General features: G+C 47.9%; 1 protein-coding gene across 1 annotated transcript in view; it reads left to right on the top strand.

Moving 5' to 3' along the window:
- The first annotated feature begins 2602 nt into the window (after positions 1-2602).
- The window catches only part of UBA6 (ubiquitin like modifier activating enzyme 6), a 62303-nt gene continuing 37484 nt past the window's right edge, over positions 2603-27421 (top strand). Inside the window, exons 1-8 of the mRNA XM_056857197.1 lie at positions 2603-2667; positions 5928-6022; positions 7352-7380; positions 10047-10141; positions 17520-17631; positions 21288-21368; positions 24531-24653; positions 25231-25354. Coding sequence (XP_056713175.1) covers positions 2627-2667; positions 5928-6022; positions 7352-7380; positions 10047-10141; positions 17520-17631; positions 21288-21368; positions 24531-24653; positions 25231-25354 — 700 coding nt within the window. The 5' untranslated portion in view covers positions 2603-2626. The remainder of the gene's footprint in view (positions 2668-5927; positions 6023-7351; positions 7381-10046; positions 10142-17519; positions 17632-21287; positions 21369-24530; positions 24654-25230; positions 25355-27421) is intronic.

Genomic DNA, 27421 nt, shown 5'->3' with positions numbered 1-27421 from the left:
CTGTAAAGATATGATATGCTGTTCAGAGCATGCTCTGACAGACACTGTTTTCACAGTGGGATTTTTTGTGGGCATTGAATCAACTGTGGGGCATTGTTCTTTGTATTGAGAGCTTGCTTGTTAGAAGACCAACCTTTCATAACTCATTCTAACAATAAACCATACAGTTCTTCATTTTGGCTAGCCTGTACAAGGCTGAAGAAAAAACGAATAAATCTTCCCAGAAATCTGAAAAATTCTATAAATAAGATGCATTTAAACCTTGCATGTCCAAAATATGTAGACATCCCATAGCTGGGCTGCATAACCTACAGGATGAATGCTACATTCCATCACACATCCAAGGTCACCTAGCTGGCATCATGTGTAGGAGTGGGGAAACCAACCCGGTTCACCAGATTAGCCTCCGCCGCTCATGTGGAGGAGCGGGGAATCAAACCCAGTTCTCCAGAGTAGAGTCCACCACACTTAACTACTATGCTGCTCTGGCTCTCCAGTGTGCACTTATTGGTCTGTGGTGTGCACTCTTAATTTCTAACTTGTGTCCAAACACAGTGCAACTATATGCACAGTTACTTCTGTCTAAAACCATCGTTTTCGATAGGCTTAAGCTGGAATGATTCTGCATGGGAGCGCACTGGGATGCTGGTGCCAGTGTCAAAACAGTTTTAGAAAGGGATGCACTTTCGAAGAGTATTGGTTTAGCAAATGCAGAGCTCCTGTGTGAAACAAGATCTTATTTAGCATCAGCTTGTGAAGTGGCCCTAGGAAATTGCTGCTGGTGCTGAAGGATTTGAAATAGGGTTTTTTTAGCCCCCTGCATGACTAGCTTCTAAAAATGGGAATGGTTTTTTCCAGCCATGCGAGAAATGAACAACAAGCGACCGGTGTGTTGCAATTACTTCATATAATTTGCCTGAGATGGAGTTCTGATGCTTCGCCATAATCCATCCTCACTTATAAATTCTTGACGTCTCTCCAAACCTGCCCAGTTTGTCTAATGGGTGGTAAACCTTCCTTCTGGGCAGGGGTCTTGTGGTTCCTGGGCTGTGCCTGGGACTCTGATGGTGCTGCAGAGAAGGAAGACGTAGCCGAGTAATATTAGAATTTAGAATATGTCCTAATATTTTAAAGAAATATAATGGAGCTAGGAGTCCATGCAGTTTGGTTTTGCCTGCTATCCGCCCATTTCCCCCCTTCCCATCCTCCAAGTCCTGCAAGTTCATCATGATGCACTAAGTTTTGACGTCAAAACACGGAGTGAGCTTCTCGCACTGCTGCTGTTGGCTGCAGAATTCATTAGCGTGACCTCAGAGCCTTCCTTCTCTCCCTACCGAGGAGAGACACGCTGGCTGGACCCGGGCTGAGTGGGTGCCTTGCAGCCAGAGGTCCCAGGATAAATCCCTGGTATGTCACCAGGCCTCTGCCCAAGCTGCGGGGGGTGGGGGGACTCTGGGCAGGGCTGGGCTGGAGATGGACCCGTAGCGGGACTCCCTACCAGGCAGCTTCATGGGCTGAATTCAGTTGCAGCCGAGCAGTTTGCCTTTCTCTCCCCCCCCCCTGCACTTTCAGAAATTAAAAAAAAAGCCACTGGGATGTTTAGCGGATTGAATTTGTGAATTAGTAAGCCCTGGAAAAGCTTCTGCAATGTGACAGATCAATGGGACAATGGAAGGTTTAGCATATTTGAGATGCACGTAACCAGCAGTGAATGTGTATTTAACACAGTTCTGGGGAAAACTGGTAACCCACTTTAATTCTATCCACGGCATCTGAAAATAACAAACAAATGGAATATTTACTCCAGAGCCAGATCTGGTATTCAGTTTTCTCATGAAGAGGGCCTGAATCCTGCACAAAACAGAGAGAAGCCTGAAGTGAAGAGGAGAAAAAGCAAGGAGCGAACATACAACTGGATCGACTCTGGGTGTACTGAAAATTTCAATTATGGGCATATTGGGAATACAGTGTACAAATTCTGTATGGGTTTGTACATACTACATCGAATGAATGAGTATATCCTGGGTAATTCAGCTGATTACTTTCATTACTGATTTATACATAATCTTTCAGAATATCCAAATCTGTTCAGTTTTAGGTGTCTTTGTTTATATAGATTCTTGAAATGTACATCCAATAAACTTACAACAGTTCTTTCTCTGTTTTTAGTTTGTTTATAGCATCATGTTTCATTATTCTGTGATTAGTGCTCTGCGAGTAAAGCATAAGGTTTCACTGAATTCAGCTGCGCTTGTCATTACCAAAAGAGGCACGTGAATTGTTGGCATTTTCTGTTTGTTTTTCTTCTATGTAAGGAGCTGAAAACTTTAAAAGTAAATAATTATGGCATGCCAAATTTGGCTTATTCTAGATTCTGCTGTTTGTGTTGATGCACAATTATGCTTGTGTGACAAGCCTTGATTTCCTTAACCATCAATTACCCAGTGTTTCAGATTTACAACTATTGATACACCATCCGCTGGCATTCTGTCCATAGCCATATGCCATGCTTTTCTACGCCTGTCTTTTTTAAGTTGATAAAAGATTGAGCTTGCTGATGTTATTCTGTTGACTAATGGACCTGTTTGTTTTGTGATTGTCTTCCAGTCTTGGCAAATATATCATTATGGCAGCAGATTCTATGGAAATCGATGATGCTCTGTACAGGTAAAGCTCGTGAGAAGTTGATCTATGTTGGCTGTGTTTTCCTAATAGTACTCAGGGTGGATTTTGACTTGCTTTTCATTGAAGCAGGAGTTTCTTCAGAGCTCATATGGAATACGCGTGGTTCCTGCTGCGCATGCCCTTTTTAAGGAAGGAGGTGGTGGTCAGGCTTGGAGAATGAGAGTCATCTGTCTCTTCCATGCCATCGAAATAGCCTTCATTGGGGGGGACTGAGTGGCAAATTCATCAGCCATCCAGTCCAGAAAGGAAGGCCTGCTTGCATGATTGTGGCCGCACAAGCCAGAGCTTTGCTGAAGGAATCCCTTTTTCTTTTTGGCTATCATCAATGGTTCGTTTTCTTCCTTAGAAATCTTGCCTTCCCAGTCCTGTGCAGACACAATGTCTCTTGTCTCCTAACCATGGTTTGCTTGCACAGGGCCCCCCTCCCCCATGCAGTCATGGGTGCTGAGGGGAGGGAGAAGCCGGGAGAGCTGGGCATGAACTCCTGGCATGTAGTGCTGAGGGGAGGGAGGAGCCGGGAGAGCTGGGCATGAACTCCTGGCATGTAGTCTCGAAGCCTCACTGTTCCACGTGTGCACACGCCCCAACGCTGGCTAAGTTGCTGTGATGTTGCAGCATGTTTTTGAGGGAGAGGGGCAAAGAGCAAGACACCCCCCATGGATATTCTCACTGAAGGGGTTCCCTTGAACGGGACGCATGATCCTGATCCAAGGGGAAGGTGGCTTCCTGTTTTAGGCAGTGCCCCCCCCCATCACTTATTGTGATGTCTCCCCAGAGGAGGTCTCCGTTGTGTTCACCCTGAAATCTTTCCAAATGCAATCCAAGGTATGTGATTGCCGCTGTTTTCTCTTGCCACTTAACAGCACCCCTGCCCTTTGGAATGCTCTTCTGAGGATATTGTGATAACTTTTGCTCTCAGGCCTATCAGGAAACTATGGAAGATTGATTTGTTCAGGAGGGCATTTGAAGGTGGTTAGCAGGAATGGAGGGGGGTGAGGGGGTTGAGCTGCTTTGGGTCCCTTTGGGCAAAAAGCAGGATAGGAATGTTTTAAATAAAATAAATAATACCAGTTTCACCTTCCTGTTGCTGTTCTGTTCAGTTAAACAGAGCCAACAATGGTACATCTTGACACCTGTACCAATGTTCGTATTAAGTATGGTTGGCTTGAAAGGAAAGTTTGCAACTAGAGGTTAAAGCCATTTTGCACATTGTGTTTCTGACGAGCCGCGGGGACTGGTAATGTTGGTGCAGAATCCCAGACTTGCAGAATGAAACTTCAACAGATTAGTTGTGAGCCAGTGCGGTCTAGAGATTAGAGTGTTAGATTACAATCTGGGAGGCGTGGGTTCCAATTCCACTCGGCCGTGTAGCTTGGTGGATGATCTTGGGCCAGTTACGTGCTGTCCACCTTAACCTGCTTCATAGGATTGCTCTGAGGATAGAAATGGGATGGGGGGAATAGCACACTCCGCCCTGAACTCCCTGGATGAGGGCAGGATAAAAATGTCAATGGACTTGGCTACAAAGGCAGTACTGCACTATGGTTGGTTCTGGGATAGGGAAGGGGGAGGGTTCATGCATTGAGAGTAAGGGGAAGGAAAGAGTCACCTGCCATGGTTAAAAAATCAGGAATGCCATGTCTGCACTGGGTCCTTATCGGCTAATATATGGAGGACATAAAATACGGAATTGGAAACTGAAGAATGGCTGTTTGCCACGGACATTCTGGAAGATGTTCTTTGTAATTTGCATATTATTGCTTATTGTTTTATGTAAAAAAAAATGGAGGACCCAAAAATAATCTCATTTTGGAAAATGGCAATGTCGTCGTCTGTTTTCAGAGCAACAGGTGAGCCCTTGGCCTCAGACTTTGTATGAGGAATCTTGGCAGTCTCGGGATGCCTTTGAGACTGATAATCCAACAGCTGAACCTTCACAGGGTGGCTGTAACTCAGCCTCTCCTGGACTTCTTCCTCAGCCACCCGCATTTCCTGCCAGGGCCTAAAGCCCGACCTTGTGTGAAAGAGCGCTACCTGTGCAATGCTATACGCAGTCATGTCTGTCGTGGCTTTTTGAGGGGAGGCTTTATTTTTAATCCAAACCAGTTGTGGGAAGCTGAGAGTTTGAACAGGGGAAGAGCAAGGAGGAGGGGCTGCTCATGAGCCAGTGTGGTGTAGTGGTTAGAGTATGATCTGCCAAGGAAACTCTGCCAAGGAAACCTGCTGGGTGACTTTGGTCCAGTCACCCTCTGTTAGCCTAACCTACCTCACAGGGTGGTTGTTGTGAGGATAAAATGGAGGAGAACATTATAACCCATCAGGGAGAGAAAGGTGGGGTGTAAATGAGGAAATATTAACCCTTTCCCCCAGCATACCTACCACCTCCTATTTTTCTACCCGTAGAAGGAAAGATAGGGTGTGCCTTATTGCATGTCCTGTCTAGTCTGGATCATAGGTAGTGGTTTACAAATTACTAGCTCAGTTAAACAGGACAGCTCTGTCAAGGGCTATTGACCGATATCCTTTAGATGAAACCTCTTTGATCACAGGCTGTGTAACCGGTCGGGGGACAAGCGGCAGGTGTCAGCGGCCCAGAAATCCTTCTGACCACTGTCAGAAACAGAATGCTGGACTAGGTTGACCTTTGGTATGATTCAGCCAGGTGCTTATGAAAACTGGAGGAGGATACCAGGCTGGCCGGAGTCCCATTAATTTCTGGGGGCTCTAGGAAAGGGAAGAACTGGCGAGTCAGTGCCTTGTGGTTAGGAAAACCACATTATCATCCATTCCACAGGCCTGCCATTGAAGGTATATACATGAAGAGATACAGACATTAGATGAGCTAGTTGAAGTCCATAGGCTAATCTGACTGCAGTCCTGCAAACAGGCTGCTGAAACCCCCACTGGAGTCAAGAGGATTGAAGCAGTCTTTGCACAGGTTTGCAGCCTTTTATGCTTAGCACAGCTGCCAATGAGAGGCTAGAAGCAGAAGGCTAATGCTGTGGAATATGTGTTACCATATACCACAGCTGCAGCTTTGCCGTGAGATTGTACCTGGAGGGAATTTGTTCAGTTCAGTGCTGAATCTGTACACCTTGCAGGCTTCTGTCTCAAAAGTAGTTTCATGATGTCAGATTGGTTTTTTCCATGTGATCATCTTGGTCAAAAAGAAGTGATTAGGTTATGCCACTGAACTGTTTTTGTATTCGTTTTGTGACTGTTCTTTTCTTATTTGCCCGTAGCCGACAGAGGTACGTTCTTGGAGATACAGCTATGCAGAAGATGGCCCGGTCCCACGTGTTCTTGAGCGGAATGGGTGGACTTGGAGTGGAGATCGGTAAGTTGCAGAAACCCTTCTTACATTTTCTTTTTAATGCATACTTTATGGGGAGCGTGGTAAAAAAAGTCTGCATAATCATAAATTTTCTGTGTGCAAAGCATATCTGTTTATTTATTACAACCATTTGCATCTTGCCTGGCCGTCCAAGAACAGCTTCCCTCGGGTGGGTTGCAACATGGAGTACGGAGGGCAGCCGTCTTGAAATCTATAAAACCAGTTAACCATAATAAAAATCAAAGCCCCAATAGTGAAAGCAGCTTCCAAGTTACAAACAAACACAATAGAAACACTTCAAATCTGAAAACAACAACTTCACAGCCTAGCCTCGTAACAGCTTTTGCCACTGCCATGGTGACAGTGGAGTTCCCCAGCTGAGGGGCTGCTGCTGAGAAGGCCTTCCCACCACTGCAGACAGGGAGGTTCCGTGGAGGAAGACTTCCAGTCCTTGTTGCTTAAGCATGATTCCCTGGGAGAACCTCAGTGCAGCCCTATGCAGAGTTACTTGGGTTTAAGCCCATGGAAAGCGATGGATTTAGAGTGGGGTAACTCTGCCTAGGATTGTACTGTCTGTGCCCAAGACCAGGCCTTGGCAAATTTTCTTCAGCTTTATGAGCCACCCAAAACATTTAAAAGCCAGACTAATTTTCAGCCTTCAAGGTTGTGTATTTTAATGCCCACATCTTCTGATAATTTATTTGTGCTACAAAACCAGTAAGTAGACAAGCAGTAGAGCAGCCAAATACGAGGGGGAAATCCGCTCCAGCATCCCTCCCCTCTGTGCCCCGCTGATTGGGGAGCCACGGCCCAAGTGCTGCTGGTGCCACTGCCTCGTTCCCCACCCACCCACCCATGAAGAGTGTCTGGAAGCTCTAACTGGTGTGGAATGCTGTGGCCGCTTCTTGATTGGAGTGGGTCGTAGGGACCGTATCAGTCCTTTCCCACCCACACTTGCTCCTAATTTGCTTCTGGTCCCAATTGTTGGCCTTGAAAGCCATGTGCAGCTTGGGGGCAGGCCGCAAACCTTAAGGACTGCCAGTTTTTCTGCCTTGTTTGGCATTCTCTCATGGGGCCTACTTCCTGTTCATGCGTCTATGTGTTGATGTGTTTTGTTTAACTGGGTTCCACTGGTATATATTATATGTATTTAAAAACTTGTATTAATGTATTTGGTTGTTTGCTGCCTTTTGGACCCCAAGTTGGGTAGCAGTTTGACTTAAAAATGTTTTAAATAAATATGCTGACCAATGGCTGTAACAATAAATGAAATGAAAGTTTTAAATAAATAAAACTTTATCAAAATTTCAAATTGTTTATTTTTCTTTTCAGCTAAGAACATAGTTCTTGCAGGAATAAAGGTAAGGGGAAAGGTTTCATTCTAAGAGAAATTGTTCTAAATCAGGCAGTAATCTTCCCTTAAATAACAGAAAGTACATCGTGGGTCAGCCTGCTGACACTTCCTCAGATGAAGAGGAACTAGAGGAAGGCAGCAAGGTGAGAACGGAGGAGCAGCCACAGCAGATAGAAATCAGGAAAAGGAGCGAAATCTCACTGGGTCTGCAGCCTGCCCGCTCAGGGGATCCGGCAGTGTCTGGGGTACAGCCACAGTTAGCATCACCTGGAGGGTCACAAAGATCACTGCAACAAGAGATGGCGAAAGATCAGGGTGGAGATACAAGCTGTCAAAAAAGTGCAAGGTTACGGGCCCAGCATAGAGCACTCACTAACAGTGATGAGGCCGGAAATGCCTGAACGGTCTAATGAGCAATTAAGATAAGGGCCTATTTAGGCAGGCAATGAGATCAGCTCCATGTGGGAGCAACCTCGTCCATTTGCAGCCACCTCGTGCCTCTGTGGTTCTTTGGACTTCTCTGGACTTCTGTTACCCTGACCTCGGAACTGAACTTGGCCTTGGATTTAGATTGCCCCTCCAGTACGGACACCTAGGAATTGGACTTGAACATCATGGTGCCTGACCTCGGACTGGTTTCCTGATTACAATATCTGCCTCTGGTATCCACCAGCATTCCAGACAGAGTACTTACATAGGTCTGTGCAGCCAGGACCATGAAGAGTCACCGGGGTCCCCCAGACAAAGATCTGCTTGCTCCCCCTTGTATTTCCCAGGCCCACCACAAAGGCAGTGGCAGATGACGGCAGATAAAGAAGGAAGAAGAGTTGGTTTTTATATGCCGACTTTCTCTACCACTTAAGGAAGAATCAAACTGGCTTACAATCACCTTCCCTTCCCCTCCCCACAATAGACACCCAGTGAGGTAGGTGGGGCTGAGAGAGAGTGACTTGCCCAAGGTCACCCAGCTGGCTTCATGTGTAGGACTGGGGAAACAAATCTAGTTCACCAGATTAGCCTCCGCAGCTCATGTGGAGGAGTGGGGAATCAAACCTGGTTCTCCAGATCAGAGTCCACCACTCCAAACCACCACTCTTAACCATTACACCACGCTGGTTGTGGTGTGACTTGGGCAGCTCCATGCCTGTCCTCCCTCAGGGTGACCAGGGATCCTGGAATTTTGTCCCCCCAGCCCCCTCGACAGCACTCTGAACTGCTGTCATTGTGTCGTTAAAGTGTGTAGTGCAATTCATGTAATACTTATCAGGACTGACTCAAATCACACAGAACAGTGTGCATGCTTTGAGTTCACCAGAACTCTTAATCAGGCTGGATATTAGCAATTTTTTAAAAAAAGGTGAAGGAAGAAAGTTGTGGTTGCCAGCCATGATCTGAATACCCGTACACGTGGGCAGCTGGTGCATCTTGTCTGGTGTGAGGGATCTGTAAGACCAATTCTTGGTTGCTGTTTTTCATCAGAGGGAAACCTTTTGCTCCTTCTTGCTCCAAGAAAGCCAGGATGCTACCTGATGCCAACACCATTTTGCAGAGAGACATGATGTGAAGCTACCTTATACTGAAATGGACACTTGGTCCATCAAGGTCAGAATTGTCTACTTAGACAGGCAGTGGCTGTCCAGGGTGTCAGGCAGAGAGGTCTTTCACATCACCTATCTGCCTAGTCCCTTTAACTGGAGATGCCGGGGATCGAACCTGGGACCTTCTGCATGCCAAGCAGATGCTATACCACTGAGCCATGGCACACAACCCATCTGCATTCCTGCCCAGTGTTAAGCTGGCATGCTTGAGACATCTCTCCCCACCCCCCTTTTTTCAATTTTTGTAACATCCAGGCTGAAAGAGTTCTGGTGAGCTCGAAAGCTTGAACAAACCTTTGTGTCGTTTGGATTGGTCCTAATAAAAGGCATTATGTGTATTGTGTTCTTGGTTTTGAATTTTACTTTTGGACCCACACAGCTGCCATCAACTTTTTTGTCTACTTTGAGCATGTGATAACAATAGGATAATATCTGCTAATGAGAAGAAGAAACGTTTTTATAAGCCGACTTCCTCTACCACTTAAGGAAGAATCAAACTGGCTTACAATCACCTTCCCTTCCCCTCCCCACAACAGACACCCTGTGAGGTAGGTGGGGCTGAGGAAGCTCTAAGAGAGCTGTGACTAGCCCAAGGTCAGGCTTCATGTGTAGGAGTGAGGCAACAAATCCAGTTCACCAGATTAGCCTCCGCCGCTCATGTGGAGGAGTGGGGAATCAAACGTGGTTCTCCAGATGAGGGTCCACAGCTCCAAACCACTGCTCTTAACCACTACACCATGCTGGCTCATTAACCATTTGTTTGGCCCTGTTCAGAGATCACTCACCCTTATGGGTTTTCAGAAGAGATGCAAGATGGGCTTTGACAGCAATTAAATAAGGAAGGGGTTGGGGCTGATCTGTTCATATTACTTGGTATATAGTATTTTTTAAATTCCTTGTACTCTTATGAGTATTTGAAGGCAAAAAACAGGATAAAATATTTTAACAGTGTTAAAATAAAACAGATAAATGCAGTGGCACCAGTATAAGCTATAAAGCCTGTACTGTACATGCTTGTAATTTTATACAATTGCTACTTCAAATTTTAATCTTGTTTTCCTGATACTTTCTGCAGGCTCTTGCTGTCCACGATACCCAGCAATGCAGGGCATGGGATTTAGGAACAAATTTCTTTGTTCGTGAAGACGATGTTTTAAATCACAGAAACAGGTTTGTGCAATTTTTGTGCCATCACATAGGAGCAGAGAATGCGCCTGCTTTTGTATTTATTGCAAGAATAACGAACACCATTCTACTGCAATTTTGTGGTTTCCCTTCCCCCCCCCCATATTCTACACGTTCATGTAGTGAAATATTACAGCAGAAAATAGTTGTAATTAACACCTCACTGCTATTATAGTTCATGTTAGCAAAAACAAATGATAAAAGACGGATTAAACTAGCTGCTTCTAGCATGTCCAGTGCTTGGGCATCTCCAAGGGAATTCAGACTTTGATTTTTTAATTTTTTGAACCCTCCATAGCAACACGCTATTGAAAGTCCTGAGTTTCCCCTTTGCATTATAGTGGTGTGCGTTACTGTCAAGAGATGCAAATCCAAAATTTCCCCCCTTCTTTGCTCTGCCTGTGGGTCTTTTCCGCCTTTGATCTCCTCCGTTATTTCTGCTACTTGCTGAGAATTCTGGAGGTTATGGCTACCGCCGCCGCCTCTGGTGCCCGAGAGGAGGACGACTACCTTTCAGAGGCAGATCACGATGGCGCCTTGCGGGCCCAGCAACACTTGGTCGCGCTGGAACAGCCCCGCGACCAGAGCAACGATCAGGTTTTAAAAGTGAAAGAGCCTGCCGATTGCCACTCTGGCGGACATTCGGAGAGGCGGGAGGCGCGCCATTTGGCCATGGAGCACGGCGAGACTCTGCCTGCCTCCAAGAAAGCCACTCAAAAGAGACATCATGGCGGCCGCAACAGAAAGAGCAGGAAAAAGTCACGGCCCCTAAAGGCTGGCGCTGCAGCCGCGGACGTGCCTAGCGACAGCAGCCCGCAGAGGAAGCCACAAGCGGGGACCTCCCACAAACTGAAAGCGTCGGAGGGTAATGTAATTCCCCCTGCGGGGGGGGGGGAAGAGCTGCGACTATAGATGATGTGGCGGCAATGATACAACCTTGGGTCACCCAGAGTCAACCAGCCCAAACCATCCTCAGTCCTCCCTCTACTTTGGGCAGTTCCCCTATTCATCACAGCAACTGCTGTAGCCACTTAGAAGGACACCGTTCATGGCCAACTAAGACAGCCAGAAAGGCTGTTTACCCCTACTCACAGGAAAACCAAGGGGGAAAAGAATCTACTTAGTCTTCCGAGGCAAGCCTCAGGGAAGAGGGGGAATGTGTTTCTGATGCAGAGGAATGTATGCTAGATGAGGAGAGTCAGCCTAGACCATGGGTCGCAAAAGTGCGGCTCCCGAGCCGCATGCGGCTCTTTGAGCCCTTGAGTGCGGCTCTTTCCACGGCAGGGGGACGAAGGCCTGGCCTCCCTCCTGTTGCGCATTGTCAGTTCGTCCTTCCTTCCTTCCTTCCTTCCTTCCTTCCTTCCTTCCTTCCTTCCTTCCTTCCTTCCTTCCTTCCTTCCTTCCTTCCCCAGTTCCTTCCTTCCTTCCCCAGTTCCTTCCTTCCTTCCCCAGTTCCTTCCTTCCTTCCTTCCTTTCCCAGTTCCTTCCTTCTCTTTCCTTTCCCAGTTCCTTACTTTCTCCATCCCTCCCACCTCCCTTCCTCTACTAGGGTTGCCAACCTCCAGGTGGTGGCTGGAGACCTGGCAACCCTAGCATCTCCACCCAGTGTACCTACAGTTTAATTAAGACTTAAAACTTTAATTAAAGTTTATTAAGTTAATAAACAGTGTACCTACCTATATAGTTTAAGTTTAAGAAATTTGGCTCTCAAAAGAAATCTCAATCGTTGTACTGTTGATATTTGGCTCTTTTGACTAATGAGTTTGCCGACCCCTGGCCTAGACTATTCTCCACAGATGATTACCAATCTTTACTCTCTAAAGCACTCATAGCCTTGGAACTCACAGAGGAGGCTGAAACAATAGAGGAAGCCAAACCTCAACCCTGGCCTAAAGGAGCAAAAGGTTATTTCCCTAGAGTGGGGGAAAAGAACAAAAAGGTCCCTTTTCCCGACTATTTCAAAAGATTAACCAGCTCAGAGTGGGATAAACCCACAATAAATAGACAATTTCCTTTAGCAGTTAGGAAGCTCTATGACATGTCATCACCTGCTATGGAACTGTTCCAGCTGCTTGTCGTGGATGCACCAATAGCAGCACTTCAGTCCACAGAGATTTTCTCTGAGGATGGAGTGGCGTCTATTAGAGACCAATTAGATCGGAAGATGGAATTTCTGTCTAGAAAAATTCATGAATCATCCACCCTATCCCTACAGGCTACTACTACAGCAGCAATTATAGCCAGAGCGTCCATTGCCTGGGCAAAGAAACTATCCAAGCTCCTGGTAGGGGCTGATAGCAAGATCACAGAGGGTGTAGATAGAGTACTAAAGGCGTCCTCATTTCTAGCAGATGCCTCCTTGGACACACTCTTCTCCTCAGCCAGATCAGTAGCTGCTAACACAGCAATCCGCAGGGGACTCTGGCTTAGGGCCTGGCAAGGTGGTTTTAAATCTAAATCCTTCCTTCTGGCTCACCCACTTCAGCCGGGTAAGCTCTTCGGAGACCGGCTGGATAAATTTCTCACTGACTCAAAGAGAAGATTCGTATGCCAAAACCATACAAGAAAGAGTATAAAACATTCCAGCAACCATTTAGATCTAGCCACACATTGTTGAGTTATAGGCAAGATAAATGGCGGTCCTCCTGGGGAGGCAACTGTCAGTCCTTTCGTCGCACAGGAAGGTTTTCTCGTCCCTTCCAGCAACAGCAGTATCAGGGGAAACAAAAGGGACAAATTCCCCAAGTCAGGAAAGCAGTGACGCCAAGGAGACACCAGTGGGGGGAAGACTGCATTCCTCCCACAATGGAAAATTACCCAGCCAGATGCCTGGGTGCTGCAAATAGTAGAAGAGGGTTACCTGACAGAACTAAAATCATATCCAAGGGGCTGCTTTGTACCCTCTCCCACCACGTGGTCAAATTCAAACATCGCAGAACCCTAAGGGCCATATCTCACCTTCTGCAGATAGGTGCCATAGAAGAAGTACCCCCAATGGAACAACACAAGGGAGTGTATTCAATATTTTTCACAGTTCCCAAAAAGAACGGGGACTGGAGGGCCATCCTGGACCTGAAGTATTTAAACAGGCATGTGTGATCCAGGCACTTCAGGATGGAGACCCTGACATCCATTGTAGAGGCATTACACATACATGACCTCCATAGATCTGCAGGAGGCATACCTACATATCCCTATACATCATACACATCGAAGGTTCCTAAGGTTTGCGTGTATGGACCTTCACCTACAATTCAGGGCCCTCCCCTTTGGTCTAGGGTCAGCCCCCAGGGTCTTCTCAAAGGTACTAATAACCCTAGTGGCTGTACTACGCAGACAACGGATTCAACTGCACCCTTATCTAGACGACCTGCTCATATGTGCCCCTTCCACACAAACATCCATAGCACATACAACCAGGGTCACACAGCTTCTGGAAGTGCACGGCTACCTTATAAACAAGGGAAAAAGCCAATTCAACCCTTCCTGTCATCTAGTTCACTTAGGGGTCATCATAGACACCCCCATAGACACGCTATTTCTTCCAGAAGAAAAAGTTCAGAAGATAGCCACCATGGCAAAATCCGTTGCCAAGGCCCAACAAGCCCGCCTCAGGTCACTTGCACACTTGCAGGGCCACATGATAGCCTACATCCCAGCAGTGCCATGGGCACAGTTTCATGCCAGGCTACTGCAGTGGCTACTACGGCCATATCAAAAACACATTGCCTCAAAAAACAACAAACTGGTGCCAATAGATGGCATGACATGGTGGACGCAAGCAGCCAATCTTCAAAAGGGACTAATCTTCATTTTACCAGACCCCATACAAGTCTATACGGATGCCTGTCTGGAAGGCTGGGGAGCCACGATGGACAACTCCATCAATCAGGGATTGTGGTCCCCAAGGGAAACGGGACACCACATCAACCTGTTGGAACTCAGGGCAGTTTATCTGACACTATTACCGTATATACTCGTGTATAAGCCGAGTTTTTCAGCCCAAAAAAAGGGCTGAAAAAGCCGAACTCGGCTTATACACGGGTCAATACGGTAGGAGAGGGGAGGAGGGAGGGAGGAACTTACCGCTCGCAGCCTCGCCCGGGAGCCTTTCTCCTGCCGGCAGGGGCCTGGAGGGGCCGGCAGGAGGTTCCTGCCGGCTGCTCTGCCGCCGCCCAGGCGGCAGGGAGCTTTCTTCTGCTGGCAGGGACCTTCCTGGGCCGGCAGAAGGTCCCTGCCGGCCGCTCTGCCGCCGCACAGGCGGCAGGGAGCCTTTCTCCTGCCGGCAGGGTCCTGGAGGGGCCGGCAGGAGGTCTCTGGCGGCTGCTCCGCCGCCGCCCAGGCGCCTGGGCGCCTTTCTTCTGCTGGCAGGGACCTTCCTGGGCCGGCAGGAGGCCCCTGCCGGCTGCGCCGCCGCCACCCACGCGCCCAAGCGCCTTCCTCCGGCCGGCAGGGGCCTGGAAAGGCCTCCTGCCGGCCCAGGAAGGCCATGCCGCCGATTCGCCGCGTCTCCCGGTAAGTAGGGGGTTCAGGGGCTCTTCCCCCTCCCCCCCTTGGATGGCACTGGGGGTGGGGTGGGGTGGGGCGGGAGGGCCTGGGAGGCCGGCGGGAGGGCGACCTGGGGCAGGGGCCCTGCGCTCTAAAATGGCGGCCGCCATTTTAGAGCGCAGCATTGCCGGTAAAGGGAATTTCTTATTGACCCTCGGCTTATACGCGGGTCAATAAGAAATTCCCTTTTCTGGCCTCAAATTTGGGGGGTCGGCTTATACTCGGGTCGGCTTATACCCGAGTATATACGGTAAGATTCCAGAAGCCCCTGTCAAACAAGCATGTACTTATCAGAACAGACAATGTGGCTGCAAAGGCCCACCTAAACAAACAGGGTGGGTCCAGATCATCAATACTTCACCAAGAAGCACGAAAGATTTTCACCTGGACAGAAAGTCACCTACTGGCCCTAAGAGCAGAACACGTACAGGGCGTTCAGAACATACAGGCAGCCTGGCTCAGCCGTTACACCATAGACGAGGGAAAGTGGGCCTTGAGCAGTCAATCCTTCCAAATGTTGGAGAAAAGGTTCGGCTCCTTCCTGGTAGACCTGTTTGCTTCTTACCAGAACCACAAACTGCCCTGTTTCTTCTCCAGGTTCTTCCATCCGATGGCAGAACAGACCAATGTTGTTCTCTCTCCCTGGCCCCCAGGGAAGCTATTTTCTTTTCCTCCCCTCCCAGTACTACTGAGGGTACTCAGGAAGATACGATCGGAAGGAGTGGATGTTATCTTGATCGCTCCGGACTGGCTGAGGAGACCCTCGTACACGGCCCTCACAGCCATGTCAACTCAGAGACGCTGGCGCCTTCCAATTCTTCCGGATATGCTGCAGCAGGGACCGATCCATCATCCCAATCCCAGTTGGTTCAGTTTAACTGCATGGGCATTGAGAGGCAGCAATTAAAGTCGCTTGGCCTGAGCGAGGAGGTAATATCTACCATTCTCGAGGCCAGAAAACCATCCACTAGGAGAATCTATTATTACACCTGGAAGGCCTTCGCCCATTGGTGCCGCAGAAAAACCCTGAATCCGCTAGCTATTGACCTTCCGAATCTCCTAGCATTCCTCCAGGATGGGGCCAAACAAAAACTTAGACCAACCACCTTGTGAAAACAGGTGGCGGCTATATCCACAGTGATCTCTTCACTAGATGGATTCTCATTATCGGGGCACCCACAAGTTAAGGCCTTCCTCAAGGGAGTCACACAGTCAAATCCACCGCCTGTACATAGGTTCCCAACCTGGAGACTTAACGTAGTATTGTCAGCTTTAACCAGACCACCTTTTGAGCCCCTACGCGAGGTGTCTCTTCGTTTCTTAACCATGAAAGTTATTTTCCTCGCTGCCATCACATAGCCCAGGAGGATATCTGAGATTGGGGCATGGTCCGTCCGAAAAGATTTGTGTATTTTCCATAAGGAAAAGGTGGTGCTATGCCCGGACCCCGTCTTTATCCCTAAGGTGAACTCACCTTTTCATCGTAAGAAAGAGATTCATCTTCCATCCTTCTCCGCCAATCCAATTACCCCAAAGCAAAAAGAGTGGCATTCCCTCGATGTGCGTAGGGCTATCGGTACCTACATCAATCGTACTGAACCAATCAGAAAGTCGGAGGCCCTGTTCGTGTCAATTTCAGCCCTCAATCAGGGACTCAAGATGTCCAGACTGTCCATAAGTCGATCAGTCAAACAGTGTATCACCGAAGCTTACAAAGCTTCAAAATTACCAATCCTGGCGGGCATAACTGCCCATTCCGTTAGAAGTGCCGCAACCACGGCAGCTTACAATAACCAAGCCTCCGTAGATGAAATATGCAAAGCGGCCATCTGGTCCACGATCTCAACCTTCGTGAGGCATTACCAAATTAACACCCTCTCCGCTGCCGACGCGTCTTTTGGTAGAAGGGTCTTGCAGCACGTTACTACAGTTTAAAAATTCCCACCCATATCATAGCTCTTGGACATCCCGAGCTGCAAGATGCCCTTACCCTCAGAGCGGGAATAGAGCCTTGTTTACTAACCGAGTAGGTTCCTTCTGCTCTAAGGAAGAAGGGCATCTTGGCCCACCCAAATAAGAAAACAAAAGTACCAGGGTGATACATATAGTGGGATATTAATCTAATTCTAATCCAGTTCTCAGCAAGTTTAGTATAAAAAACGAAATACAAGGTTTTTCTCTTACTATCTTCTGACTACTATGTTCATACTGTTACATATATTTCTTGGAAGGTTCACCTTCGGGTTGTTTACATGTTATATGAGGTTCTTTCTCACGTTATGAGTGTATATCTATTTTTTTCCTGTCTCAAGTACCTAGCTAGTGGAAAACTGGAAGCTGGGGCTATTCCCGCCCTAGGAGACAGGAAGTTAGTTTAGTCCTGCCTCTCTGAGCAGTGGGCGTGAATAACCCCGAGCCGCAAGATGCCCTTCTTCCTCAGAGCGGAAGGCAACTACTCAGTGAGTAAACAAGGCTCCATTCACCTTGGACTCGGCTGACGAGTGAGTGGGTCTGGGAGGGGATGATGTGGGCTTAAGCTTGCAGAGCTTTCAAAGACCGGGTCCTGGGCTCCAAGCAAAAGGATCTGGCGGACAACCCTGCCAATTCATGCTAGTTATGCTTAGCACATCAGATGTTTAATCCTCTCCAGGAAGGGATGCTTATGTAATCCGGGAGGATGCAGATTCCCTCCCCCCCCCACTTATCTTTGATTATCTTAAGCCAGCAGGTGAAATATGAAGTTTTTTGCATTTGTTTGCACGGTTGAACTTACGTATTGGGCGGAATGATAATCCGACTGGGAACTGTATTTCAGAGCGGAGGCGGTGCTTCCTCACGTTGCAGAGCTGAACCCGTACGTCCAGGTGATGTCATCGACGGTCCCACTAAATGAAATGACGGATCTGTCTTTCCTCAGACAGTACCAGGTACATTGGGAGCCTTTGTGGAATCTGTGGTGGCGCGTCTGTTGAGGAGGGGCCACGTGTTTTGCTGAACTTGGCGGTCCACCATTACTTTTGTGGAAGGTATAGTGGACTCGGGGTGCGAGCAGCCTCTCATTGTGGTTCAGGTTCTGCGGACAGTTGGAAGCTGCAGGAACATCTCTCCTGAGGGCTTTCAAATCCCAGTGCAAATTGAGTGAGCGATTGTGAACTTTCTGAGGGCCTGGAGGAGGAGTGGGGTTGCTCGCTTGGTAGCATACTTTGCTGCAGCGAGAGGGATTTGTGTCCGCTTTCAGATACCTTGAGGTATGTACTTTTGGGCAGGGCTAGCCTGAAGCGAAGGATCCCTCTCTCTCTTGTGCTCTTCCACCATGTCTGGAGAATTCCAGAGTCGTGAGGGAATTCGGCAACTGGTTGTGAGGATGCTGCTGGTGGTGACCTGCCACCCGACTGTACAGATAATGTGTGTACAGGCATATGCAGCTATAGTTTTCGCTCTGTTTTTGGCCACAGTCTTTCCTGCCTCAGATAGCACTTTCTCCCATTTGTTCCTACCTACTTTGAATTTTTTTTTGCTGTGACCTGCATGGCCTGGGCTATCCTGATGTCATCAGATCTTGGAACCTAAGCAGTATCAGCCCTGGTTAGTACTTGGATGGGAGACCTCCAAGGAAGCCCAGGGTCACTATGCAGAGGCAGGCAAGGGCAAACCACCTCTGAACGCCTCTTGCCCTGGTCAGCTGCGACTTGATAGCACTTTTCCGCCACCACCATTGCTTTGAATTTTGCCCTTAGGCTAAGTCGGGATCCCTGACTTGAGAGCAAGCGTGGTGTAGTGGTTAAGAGCGGCAGGACTCTAATGTGGAGAACTGGGTTCGATTCCCCACTCCTCCACCTGAAGGTGACCTTGGGCTAGTCCCCATTCTCTTGGAACTCTCTGAGCCCCACCTACCTCATAAGGTGCCTGTTGGGGGTGAGGGAAGGTGATTGTAAGACACTTTGAGACTCCTTACGGTAGAGAAAAGCGGGATATATAAACCAACTCTTTTTCTTCATCATCCTAAAAACTCTTTAAAAGGGATCCACCCTGGACCGGTGCTTAAAATCTGGCTGGGAAGGTGCTTGGTGGATTTTCTAAAGGACCAGAGTTCCACGAGTGTTGTGCTGTTGTAGAGAATGTTCAGTCCTGGTTAACCAGTCACCGTATTTCAGACAGCTAAGGTCACATTGAATGGGGCCTCCCAGGAACATTTTAATAGAGGAGTCAGTGTATATGGGGGCGTACAGATCTTCAGATCTGAACTTAAAAGTTAAAGCGAGCACTTTAAAATGGACCTGGAAACCCACTAGGAGCCACTGAAGTTGTTATATGTCCCAACCAACATTCTGGAATCCACGTTCTACACAAATTGTAGTTTCCAAATTCCCATTATACTGTTCATTATTATAGTCTAATCTGCATGTCACTAAAGGCATACATTAAAGAGGATGAAAGCTTTCATCTCTCGAAGCGGTGCAGCTGGAGACGGAGTCTAAGCTGATAAAATGCAGTCATGGCCACAGTCTGCACTTGAGCATCCAGGCGCAAGAAGGGATCTACCAAGAGCATCTTTCCTCAGACTGTGAACTTGAGTCCAACATAGGCTGTACACTGATGTCTGGATCAGAAGGCTTCCAAATCAGCAGATCTGTGTAAAATTTCAGTTTGTTTGTCCTCGTTGACCTGGTCATTGACGCCAAGGGCCAGTTTGGGCAAATAAAGCAGGACTGAGAAATAGATTGAAAGCAAATCTAGATAGTGGGGTATCATCCATCTAGTACAGGGGTCAGCAAACTCATTAGTCAAAAGAGCCAAATATCAACAGTACAACGATTGACATTTCCTTTGAGAGCCAAATTTCTTAAACTTAAACTATATAGGTAGGTACACTGTTTATTAACTTAATAAACTTTAATTAAAGTTTTACGTCTTAATTAAACTATAGGTACACTGAATAAAACTTGATATCATACTTAATAGTGATCTTATTTATTGATAAAAATTAAATTGTAAGTCTCTGCCATTTCCCCCTCCCCGCCCGGAGTCTTCGTCTGGAGGCCTGGTCTACCGCCATAAAAGCCTATTGGTAGACCTGGCCTCCAGCTGAGTCCCATTAGGAGGCCAAGTCTACCCATTGGCTTTCTTGGCAGTAGACCTGGCCTCCGGAGGCCCATAGAAGCCAATTGGTAGACCTGGCCTCTGAAGGGGGACTTTTCCCCCTCCTCTGAGTCCAGGTCTACCTCCAAGAAAGCCAGTGGGTAGACATGGCCTCTGAGGAGGGGAAAAAGTAAGTAAGGTATCCATAACATTAAATCATGACAACTACTGACAAAAACTGTACATTTTCCCCATCTGCATTCTCAAAACTCTGCAAGGGGGCTTATTATTGAGTTGTGCATCTGAGTGGCAAATCCAAGGCAAAACCTCCCATTCATAAATGGCCAATAACCCCCCATGCAGAGTTTTGAGAATCTGGATGGGGAAAATGTGCATCAGAGTGGCAAATCCAAGGCAAAACCTCCCATTCACTGGCAGGGTGAAGGTCTCGCCTGTCTGCGCCAACCCCCGGCCCCTCCCAAGAAGCCGGCTCCGCTATCTCCCCCCCCCCCCGTCAGCCAAACGACCACCCACACTCAGTCAGGGATGAGGATTTTGTCCCGAGTTGGCAGACTTAACGTCCGACGCGGGACGACAAGCCGACGACTACGCCGACTCTTCCACCCCTCGCAGACAACGAGGGGAGCAGGCTCCCAGCGGAACAGTCGGCCGGGAAAGAGGCGCGGGCAGCCGGGGAAGCAGGAGGCGGGGCAGGGAAACAGCCCAGCGCACCCCGCCTAACAGCTGGGCAGGCGGAGCCCCGCCAGCCTTGAGACGGCCCAGCGTGAGTCGGAGCCTGCCTCCCCCCCCTTGCAGCAGCAGCCTGGGCGGCCGGCCACCGCCTCTCCCTGTCGCCTCTGATCCCTCCCCGCCGGGGAGAGAGAGAGAGAGAGAGAGGAGGGAGGCTGGTGGAGGGGGGCGCCGCCTCCCGCTCGCCTGCTGGCTCCTCCCACCTGGGGCGCGCTGGAGCCCGGCGGGAGCCTGGCTGGGCGCGGGGATGCGGAGGAGCCGCATCAGCCAACGGATGGGGGGGTGGGGAGGCGGGCAGCCGCACTCAATGAGCCAAAGAGCCGCATGCAGCTCGGGAGCTGCTGTTTGCCGACCAGTGGTGTAGTCTCACAATTCGTCCCTAGTGTTCCAGATGATCTTTTAAATATGGAGCTAGGCTTCTGCCTGCTTGTCTATTTAATGGCAAGTGTACCGGAGGCTTACTTTGACCCCAAAGGAGGTCTTCCCCGGCACGTGAGAACTGAAGGAGGGTGATTATATGTAAGGAAATGGGAGAAGCATTGCCTACTGAATTGGAGTCAGTAATACTTTTCAAACTTATTTCATACTCAATAAAGGGAACAGAAATGTTTGGCTAATACACACTGCAAACTTTATGAAACGATCTGCTTGTGTTGTGAGACTTGAACCACAGGGCAGTGTAAATTGTTGTTTGTTAGGTGTGGGTAAATCTTTGGTAACCTAGAACTTATTTTGGGAACTTTTCTTTTGAAAGTGTGTCATAGTAACCGAGATGAAGCTGTCTCTGCAGAAGAAGATTAATGACTTTTGCCATGCACAGCATCCACCTATTAAGGTAATACTAAATTCAAGAAATGCAATTATTGGATATTTCTCCCCATGCTTGTCTCTGAGAATTTTTCATAATCCATATTGTGCCTTTTAATGCCTCCCCCCCCCACACCCCAAATCTACAGATAAAAAGCCTGGAAGGGGGGGGAAGATCACTCAGAAAAATGAGGGGAGGGAATCCATTTTTCCATTTTCTTCCCAATGGCTTTTAAAACAATTTTCCAATAGGAAAATTTGGCAAAGATTTTAAAACATCATGAAATGTTCCTTTCAATGTGTATGATGTTCTATTCAAAACGTGTTTTCAAATCTAAAATTGTAATTACTCTATAGTGTGAACAAGCAACACACTTTAATTGTTTGCAACCTTAAGTTTTCTGAAGTCCATGGAAATGAGATTTCAGATTAGAAAAATAAATTTGAGATGGCGATATTTTGAAGGTTATATTACATATTGCTTCAATGATACGTGATTGATTTTGTCCACTGTTAATAACTATGTGTGATAGCGATACACTACTGAAAAGATATGCTGTTATAAAGCTGAACCCAGTACATAGATTTACCAGTAATCTTTAATACTGTGGTCTGTTAGTGCTGGAGGCAGATGCAAGCTGCTGCTGTTGCTTACAATAGGAATGCTAATCTCAGGGTTACTTCTGGTCATTAGCGGTTGCAGAATTTTGTATTGTTTCTGGTTAAGGCTGACTGTGTGGCGAGGAGAAATCCAGCTGATACAAGCTTCTCTTTGTTTATACTCCTGTTGATGGGTTCTATTTTAACTCCAGTTCCTCCTCTGTTTTCCCAACTGGATATCTTGGAGTGCCACATCTGCTCCTCCATTTCTAAGTTTAGATGCAAGGTGAGGAAAGCAGCACCCAGCCAATTCATTAGACCGTCTGCTTCTTTCCCCCTCCCTCTCTTCCTCTCCACTTTGGGAGGGTGGGTCAGGGTCAGATAGGTGGTCTCTTCCTCTCTCCCTTCTCCTTTGGGACAAAGAGTCCAGGGTGGGTTGGTGAAGGACCCCCTTTCAGGGGTTTTCAGTCCCAATCTGCCCTTGCTTACATATTTTTTTTCTAAGGATAAAATGGAGAAGGAAATTATGTAAGCTGCTTTGGGTCCCCATTATGGAGAAAGGTGGGATGGACTCTGATGTGGAGAACTGGGTTTGATTCCCCACACCTCCACATGAGCGGTGGAGGCTAATCTGGTGAGCTGGATTTGTTTCCCCACTTCTCCACATGAAGCCAGCTGGGTGACCTTGGGCTAGTCACAGCTCTCTCAGCCCCACCTACCTCACAGGGTAACTATTGTGGGGAAGGTGATTGTAAGCTAGTTTGATTCTCCCTTAAGTGGAAGAGGAAGTTGGCATATAAAAACCAACTCTTCTTCTTAAATGAAGTAAATAAATAATAAATATAGCTGAAGATGAGGGGGGGCAAATGAAAGTTAGGTTAGTATATGGGTGGGAAAGAAGGAAGCAGAGAAAGGTGAGGATCTAGGGGTTGCCAGGAGGAAAAAAAGAAGAAATAGTGTGGGGAAGGTGATATGGGGGAAATGAGTCCTCCCCTCACAAGTCTTTGAGGTGGCCAACTAGCAAACTAATACTCTCTCAGTGGCTCAGGAACTCTTTGAGATTCCACCTGTGGCTCTTCTGGCAGTGTTCCCCCGTGTGGCATCCGGCCCATGTTCCAAGGGGGCCAAGGCCATGGCCCAGCAGGGGTTGTAGCCAGGTGACTCGCACCTTGAAACAGCCATCAGCAGCAGAGGGGGACTGGAGGACAGGTAAGCCACAAGCCTCTCTGAGCGGCAGGTCTTGTGCCGCAGACGGGAGTCATGGGCTCCTCCTCGCCACCATTCACTGCGGCCTCTGCCCTCTCCTCCCAGCACCCAGGTGTCTATTGCGAGGGGGTCGAGCTGGCCACAGGGAGTAAAACCACCACTGTCACCCCACCACGGCAGCCCCCGGGGAAAAAAGCAAGTGGGCCACAGTTGGGTGGTGGGTGGTGGGGTTACTCCCCTTTCTCCACGACCACCTCACTCTCTTGCCTGACCTGCTGTGCCTCATGCTGAGGAAAGAGTGGGAAGGCCAAGAGGGAAACAGACTCTGCTCTGAACAGGGAACGCGGGGTCATCTGCAGAAGCTGTAGGGTGAGAGATTCAAAACTGGTAAAAGGAAGTATTTCTTCACACAACACAGAGTTAAATGGTGGAACTCCCTGTTCCAGGATGTGGTGATGGCTGCCAACTTGGAAGGCTTGAAGAGGGGAGTGGACATGTTTAGGGAGGAGAGGGCTCTCCATGGCTACTAATCAAAATGGATACTAGTCATGATGCATACCCCTTCTCTCTAGTATTAAAGGAGCATGCCTATTACATTAGGTGCTGTGGAACACAGGCAAGGCAATGCTGCTGCAGCCGTCTTGCTTGTGGGCTTCCTGGAGGCACCTGGTTGGCCACTCTGTGAACAGACTGCTGGATTTGCTGGGCCTGGATCTGATCCAGCAGGGCTTTTCTTATGTTCTTACGTCTCACTCTCTCACCTGACCTGCTGTGCCTCATGCAGAGGAAAGAGCGGGAAGGCCAGGAGGAAAGCGGAAGCCCTTCCCCTCCCTCCGGGTGCACGAAAGCTGGCTGAGGTTTGATAGTGGCGGGGAGAGACGTGGTTCTCCATGAGTACGAGTAGTCTAACTGAGGGCCCCCTGAAAAGATCCATGTTTGTTTGTTAATCACAGTGCTCTGGTTTTATTAGTTTAAATACAAGCTTTCATTTCAGTTAAAAGGAATGTGCACTAAAATTAACGAAATCAGCAAGTACTTTTTGATGGCAAAGTTTCTGATGCTCACTTGATTGTTTATGGCCTTAAAATATTAGAAACTTTTGGCATGGAAACATTTTAGGAGGCGATACAAACGGTGGGACGTGACTGTCTTTGCATTTTGAACTAGCTGTTCGCTGTTTAGAACTATGAATTTGCCGCCTGTCCCCTTTGCCCGAGGGAGCACAACTGTGCAGCTCTGGATTGCAGCTCATAGCCACACTGTAGTGGGCCCGGAAAGGATGTTGCTGGAACATTTTTTCCCCTTTTGACTTCAACTGGAAACATGTCTCTATATAAAGATCTTGTGAGATCTTGATCATTGCTATTTTTTGCCTTTTTGACAGTTCATAAGTGCTGACGTCTATGGCATATGGGCACGCCTGTTTTGTGACTTCGGAGAAGAATTTGAAGTCCTGGACACCACAGGAGAGGAACCAAAAGAAATATTCATTTCAAACATAACACAGGTGAAGAAAAAGACTTGATGATTTTAGTTTTACATTTGATGGGCCTCTATGTTTCCATATGTGGTCTCACTTTAGAGTCAAACCAGATGAGAAGTTGGGAGGTTTGTGTTTGAGCTCCCAAATGTGGTTCTCTCTCCCCCCACCCCACTTTAAGTAGTCAATATGTGAGACACCAGTTTGGACTGGGACCAGGAGTGGGTTGAAGCCTTTCCCCCAGGATGTTTTACCAATGTAAACCTGCCCCACAGAGTGGCTGTTTTCCCCACTGAGACAAACATGCCAGTTCTTGACAGGAAATGTCCTTTCGCTGCACTTTTCAGAGAAGTTCAGAGTGTTCAGAGAAATCGTTACAAACAGAACTGATATTCTGTGATAGCCTGTCAAATTTGACTGGGTTGCACTGTATGCCTTGTGTTGTCTAATCTCTGGGAAAGCTGGAATGATGTGTGGATAGATGGAATTTATGGCATCTACTTTTGCATTGGCTTGAAAATTAGTGTTGCTGTTGTGTGGGAATGATTAGTATTGTATAATTCTCCTTCCACCCTTCCTAATTTTTGCTGGATTACAATTTCAGTCCAATCCTGGTATCGTCACTTGCTTGGATAATAATCCGCATAAACTTGAAACTGGACAGTATGTAACTTTTCGAGAAATTAATGGCATGTCGTGTTTAAATGGATCTATGCATCAGATAACTGGTAAGCCATGTTTCGTGTAAGGTTTTTTTGTGTGCTTGTGTAGAATAACTGCTTTACAAATTAAGAGATGCATTTTCCTTTCATGTCATCCGCTTGTGTTTTGCAAGGCTTATTGTATTGCCCCATCACTGTTTCTGAAGACTTGAAAATAGTTCAGTTGGAATATACTAATAAGACTGTGTAATGAGGGGAATTGACTAACATCAGATGGGAAGTGCAACAGTTGTGGGTTATAGACAAGGATGTTCCTGCTGAATTTTCATATTCAGCAAAGCACCAGTCTAAACTTCCATTTACAAAAGCAGCTTTCTAGTTCTTCTGGTGTACAAATGGCCTTGTAAGTTTGTGGGGGAGTTTTTTGTACAAGTACTGAAGCCAGAGGGCGGGTTAAGCAGGATTTTCTCCAAGGTCTCAGGACAGAGTTAAAGTGCCTTGCAAAAGACCCTCCCCGGAATAAAGCTGTGAAGCACGCAGTGGGCATTGTTTGCATGCAGTATACAGGTTGCAGGATTCAGCCTGTCATACTAAAGAATGTGGATAACTTGGGTCACAGATCTGAGCCTTGCTGCTTCATGGTCTCTGTGTGTCGCACTGGGCTTCACGCCTATGCAGAGCAGCAGCTTGGAAACTTCTGGCCCTGGCTTTGTGATGTGGAGGGCTACGTCCTGTCTTCCAGCAATGGGAGTGATTCTCACATAGATCTCTTCACCAGCACCCACGGCAAGAAATGCGGACTCTTTTGCTCCAGAGCGGGCCAGGGCCTTCCTTTGGACATCCTGGTGCCTGTTCCCTCCCATCCCTTGTTACCAGTCATGGGGAAGACATTGCACAAGCTGCATCCTGATAACACCACACTGGCCCCACCTGCTGTGCTTGATGAAGGTTCTACTGCCCCAGCAATGGGGCGCTGTGCCCCACCTGGTCCGTTTCTACTTTCTGGCCTGGATGACTCAGCTGATCAGTTACTCTGAGATGCCGAGGGAGATCCTACTCAATGCGTGGAATCCTTCCCCCAGATGGCCCTCTGAAGGAAAGCCATTCACCACCTTTGTTTCTTGTGTGGATGGGATCCATCTACCTGCCCACTGCTTGCCATTCTGGAATACCTTCTCCATCATCGGTCTCTAGGATGAGCAGACACCTCTCTCGGGGTTCATCTCGCAGTAATCTCTGCTTCCCAGGCCCTCAGCCAAGGACATTCACTGTTCTCTCCACCTATGCTGAGACAGTTCTTCTGGGGCTGTGTAAAGCTATATCCAATCCAATTTCCAATTCCTGTTGGGATCTTCACCTTGTCCTAACGCAACTAAGGGGCAAGCTTTGTGAACTAATGGTTGCTTGGGACTATCATTTGGCTTTCCTCGTGGTGTTTTTCTCGGCTAGAAGGGCAACTGAGCTGGCAGTGCTCAGATCTGACCCACATTTCTGCATTTCCAGAAAGAAAAGATGATTTTCAGACCAGGTCTCTGTTTCTTTCTGAAAGTGATGTCCCAGTTCCATCTAAATCAGGACCTGGACCACTCCATTTTTTTCCAGCTCCTACTTCTGAGGTGGAAAGAGCACCGCACCTCCTTGGCATTCCTTTGCTAGAAAGGTGTCAGGGATGGTTCAGCCATCCACATTTGTCAAGCAGTTACACCCTAGATGTTCATGCGAAGACAGAGTCCTCTTTTCTTCCCTCCCTTCAACTGAAGCACTTGTACCTGCTTCCCGGTAGTTCAGCTTGCTAATCCATACCCATCAGTTTGCTGCGCAGAGACAAAGAAGAAGTACAAACAGGTTCTTTACCGGTAATAGTTGTTCTTCAAGTGGACATTGTCATTCACACAACCTGCCTGACATCCTTGCAACTGGTACTTTCAGTGTGCTGTGGGCTCCTCTTGCACTTTGTGGGGAACTAAGAGGGGGTCATGGCTGCTGCCCCTTGGAGCAAGTGCAGACTGAGCGTGCGTTTCTGAGCGGAAAGTCTTTGTGTGAAGAAGCTTCCTCTAGAACAAGTCCCCAACCTTTTTGACCCTAAGGGCACCTTAGGTTTTGGGCGCAGCCACAAAATGGCCACCACAAGAG

This window comes from Euleptes europaea, chromosome 11 (genome assembly GCF_029931775.1).
Source record: "Euleptes europaea isolate rEulEur1 chromosome 11, rEulEur1.hap1, whole genome shotgun sequence".
NCBI lineage: Eukaryota > Metazoa > Chordata > Lepidosauria > Squamata > Sphaerodactylidae > Euleptes > Euleptes europaea.
This window is presented reverse-complemented; position numbering and strand designations above follow the sequence as displayed.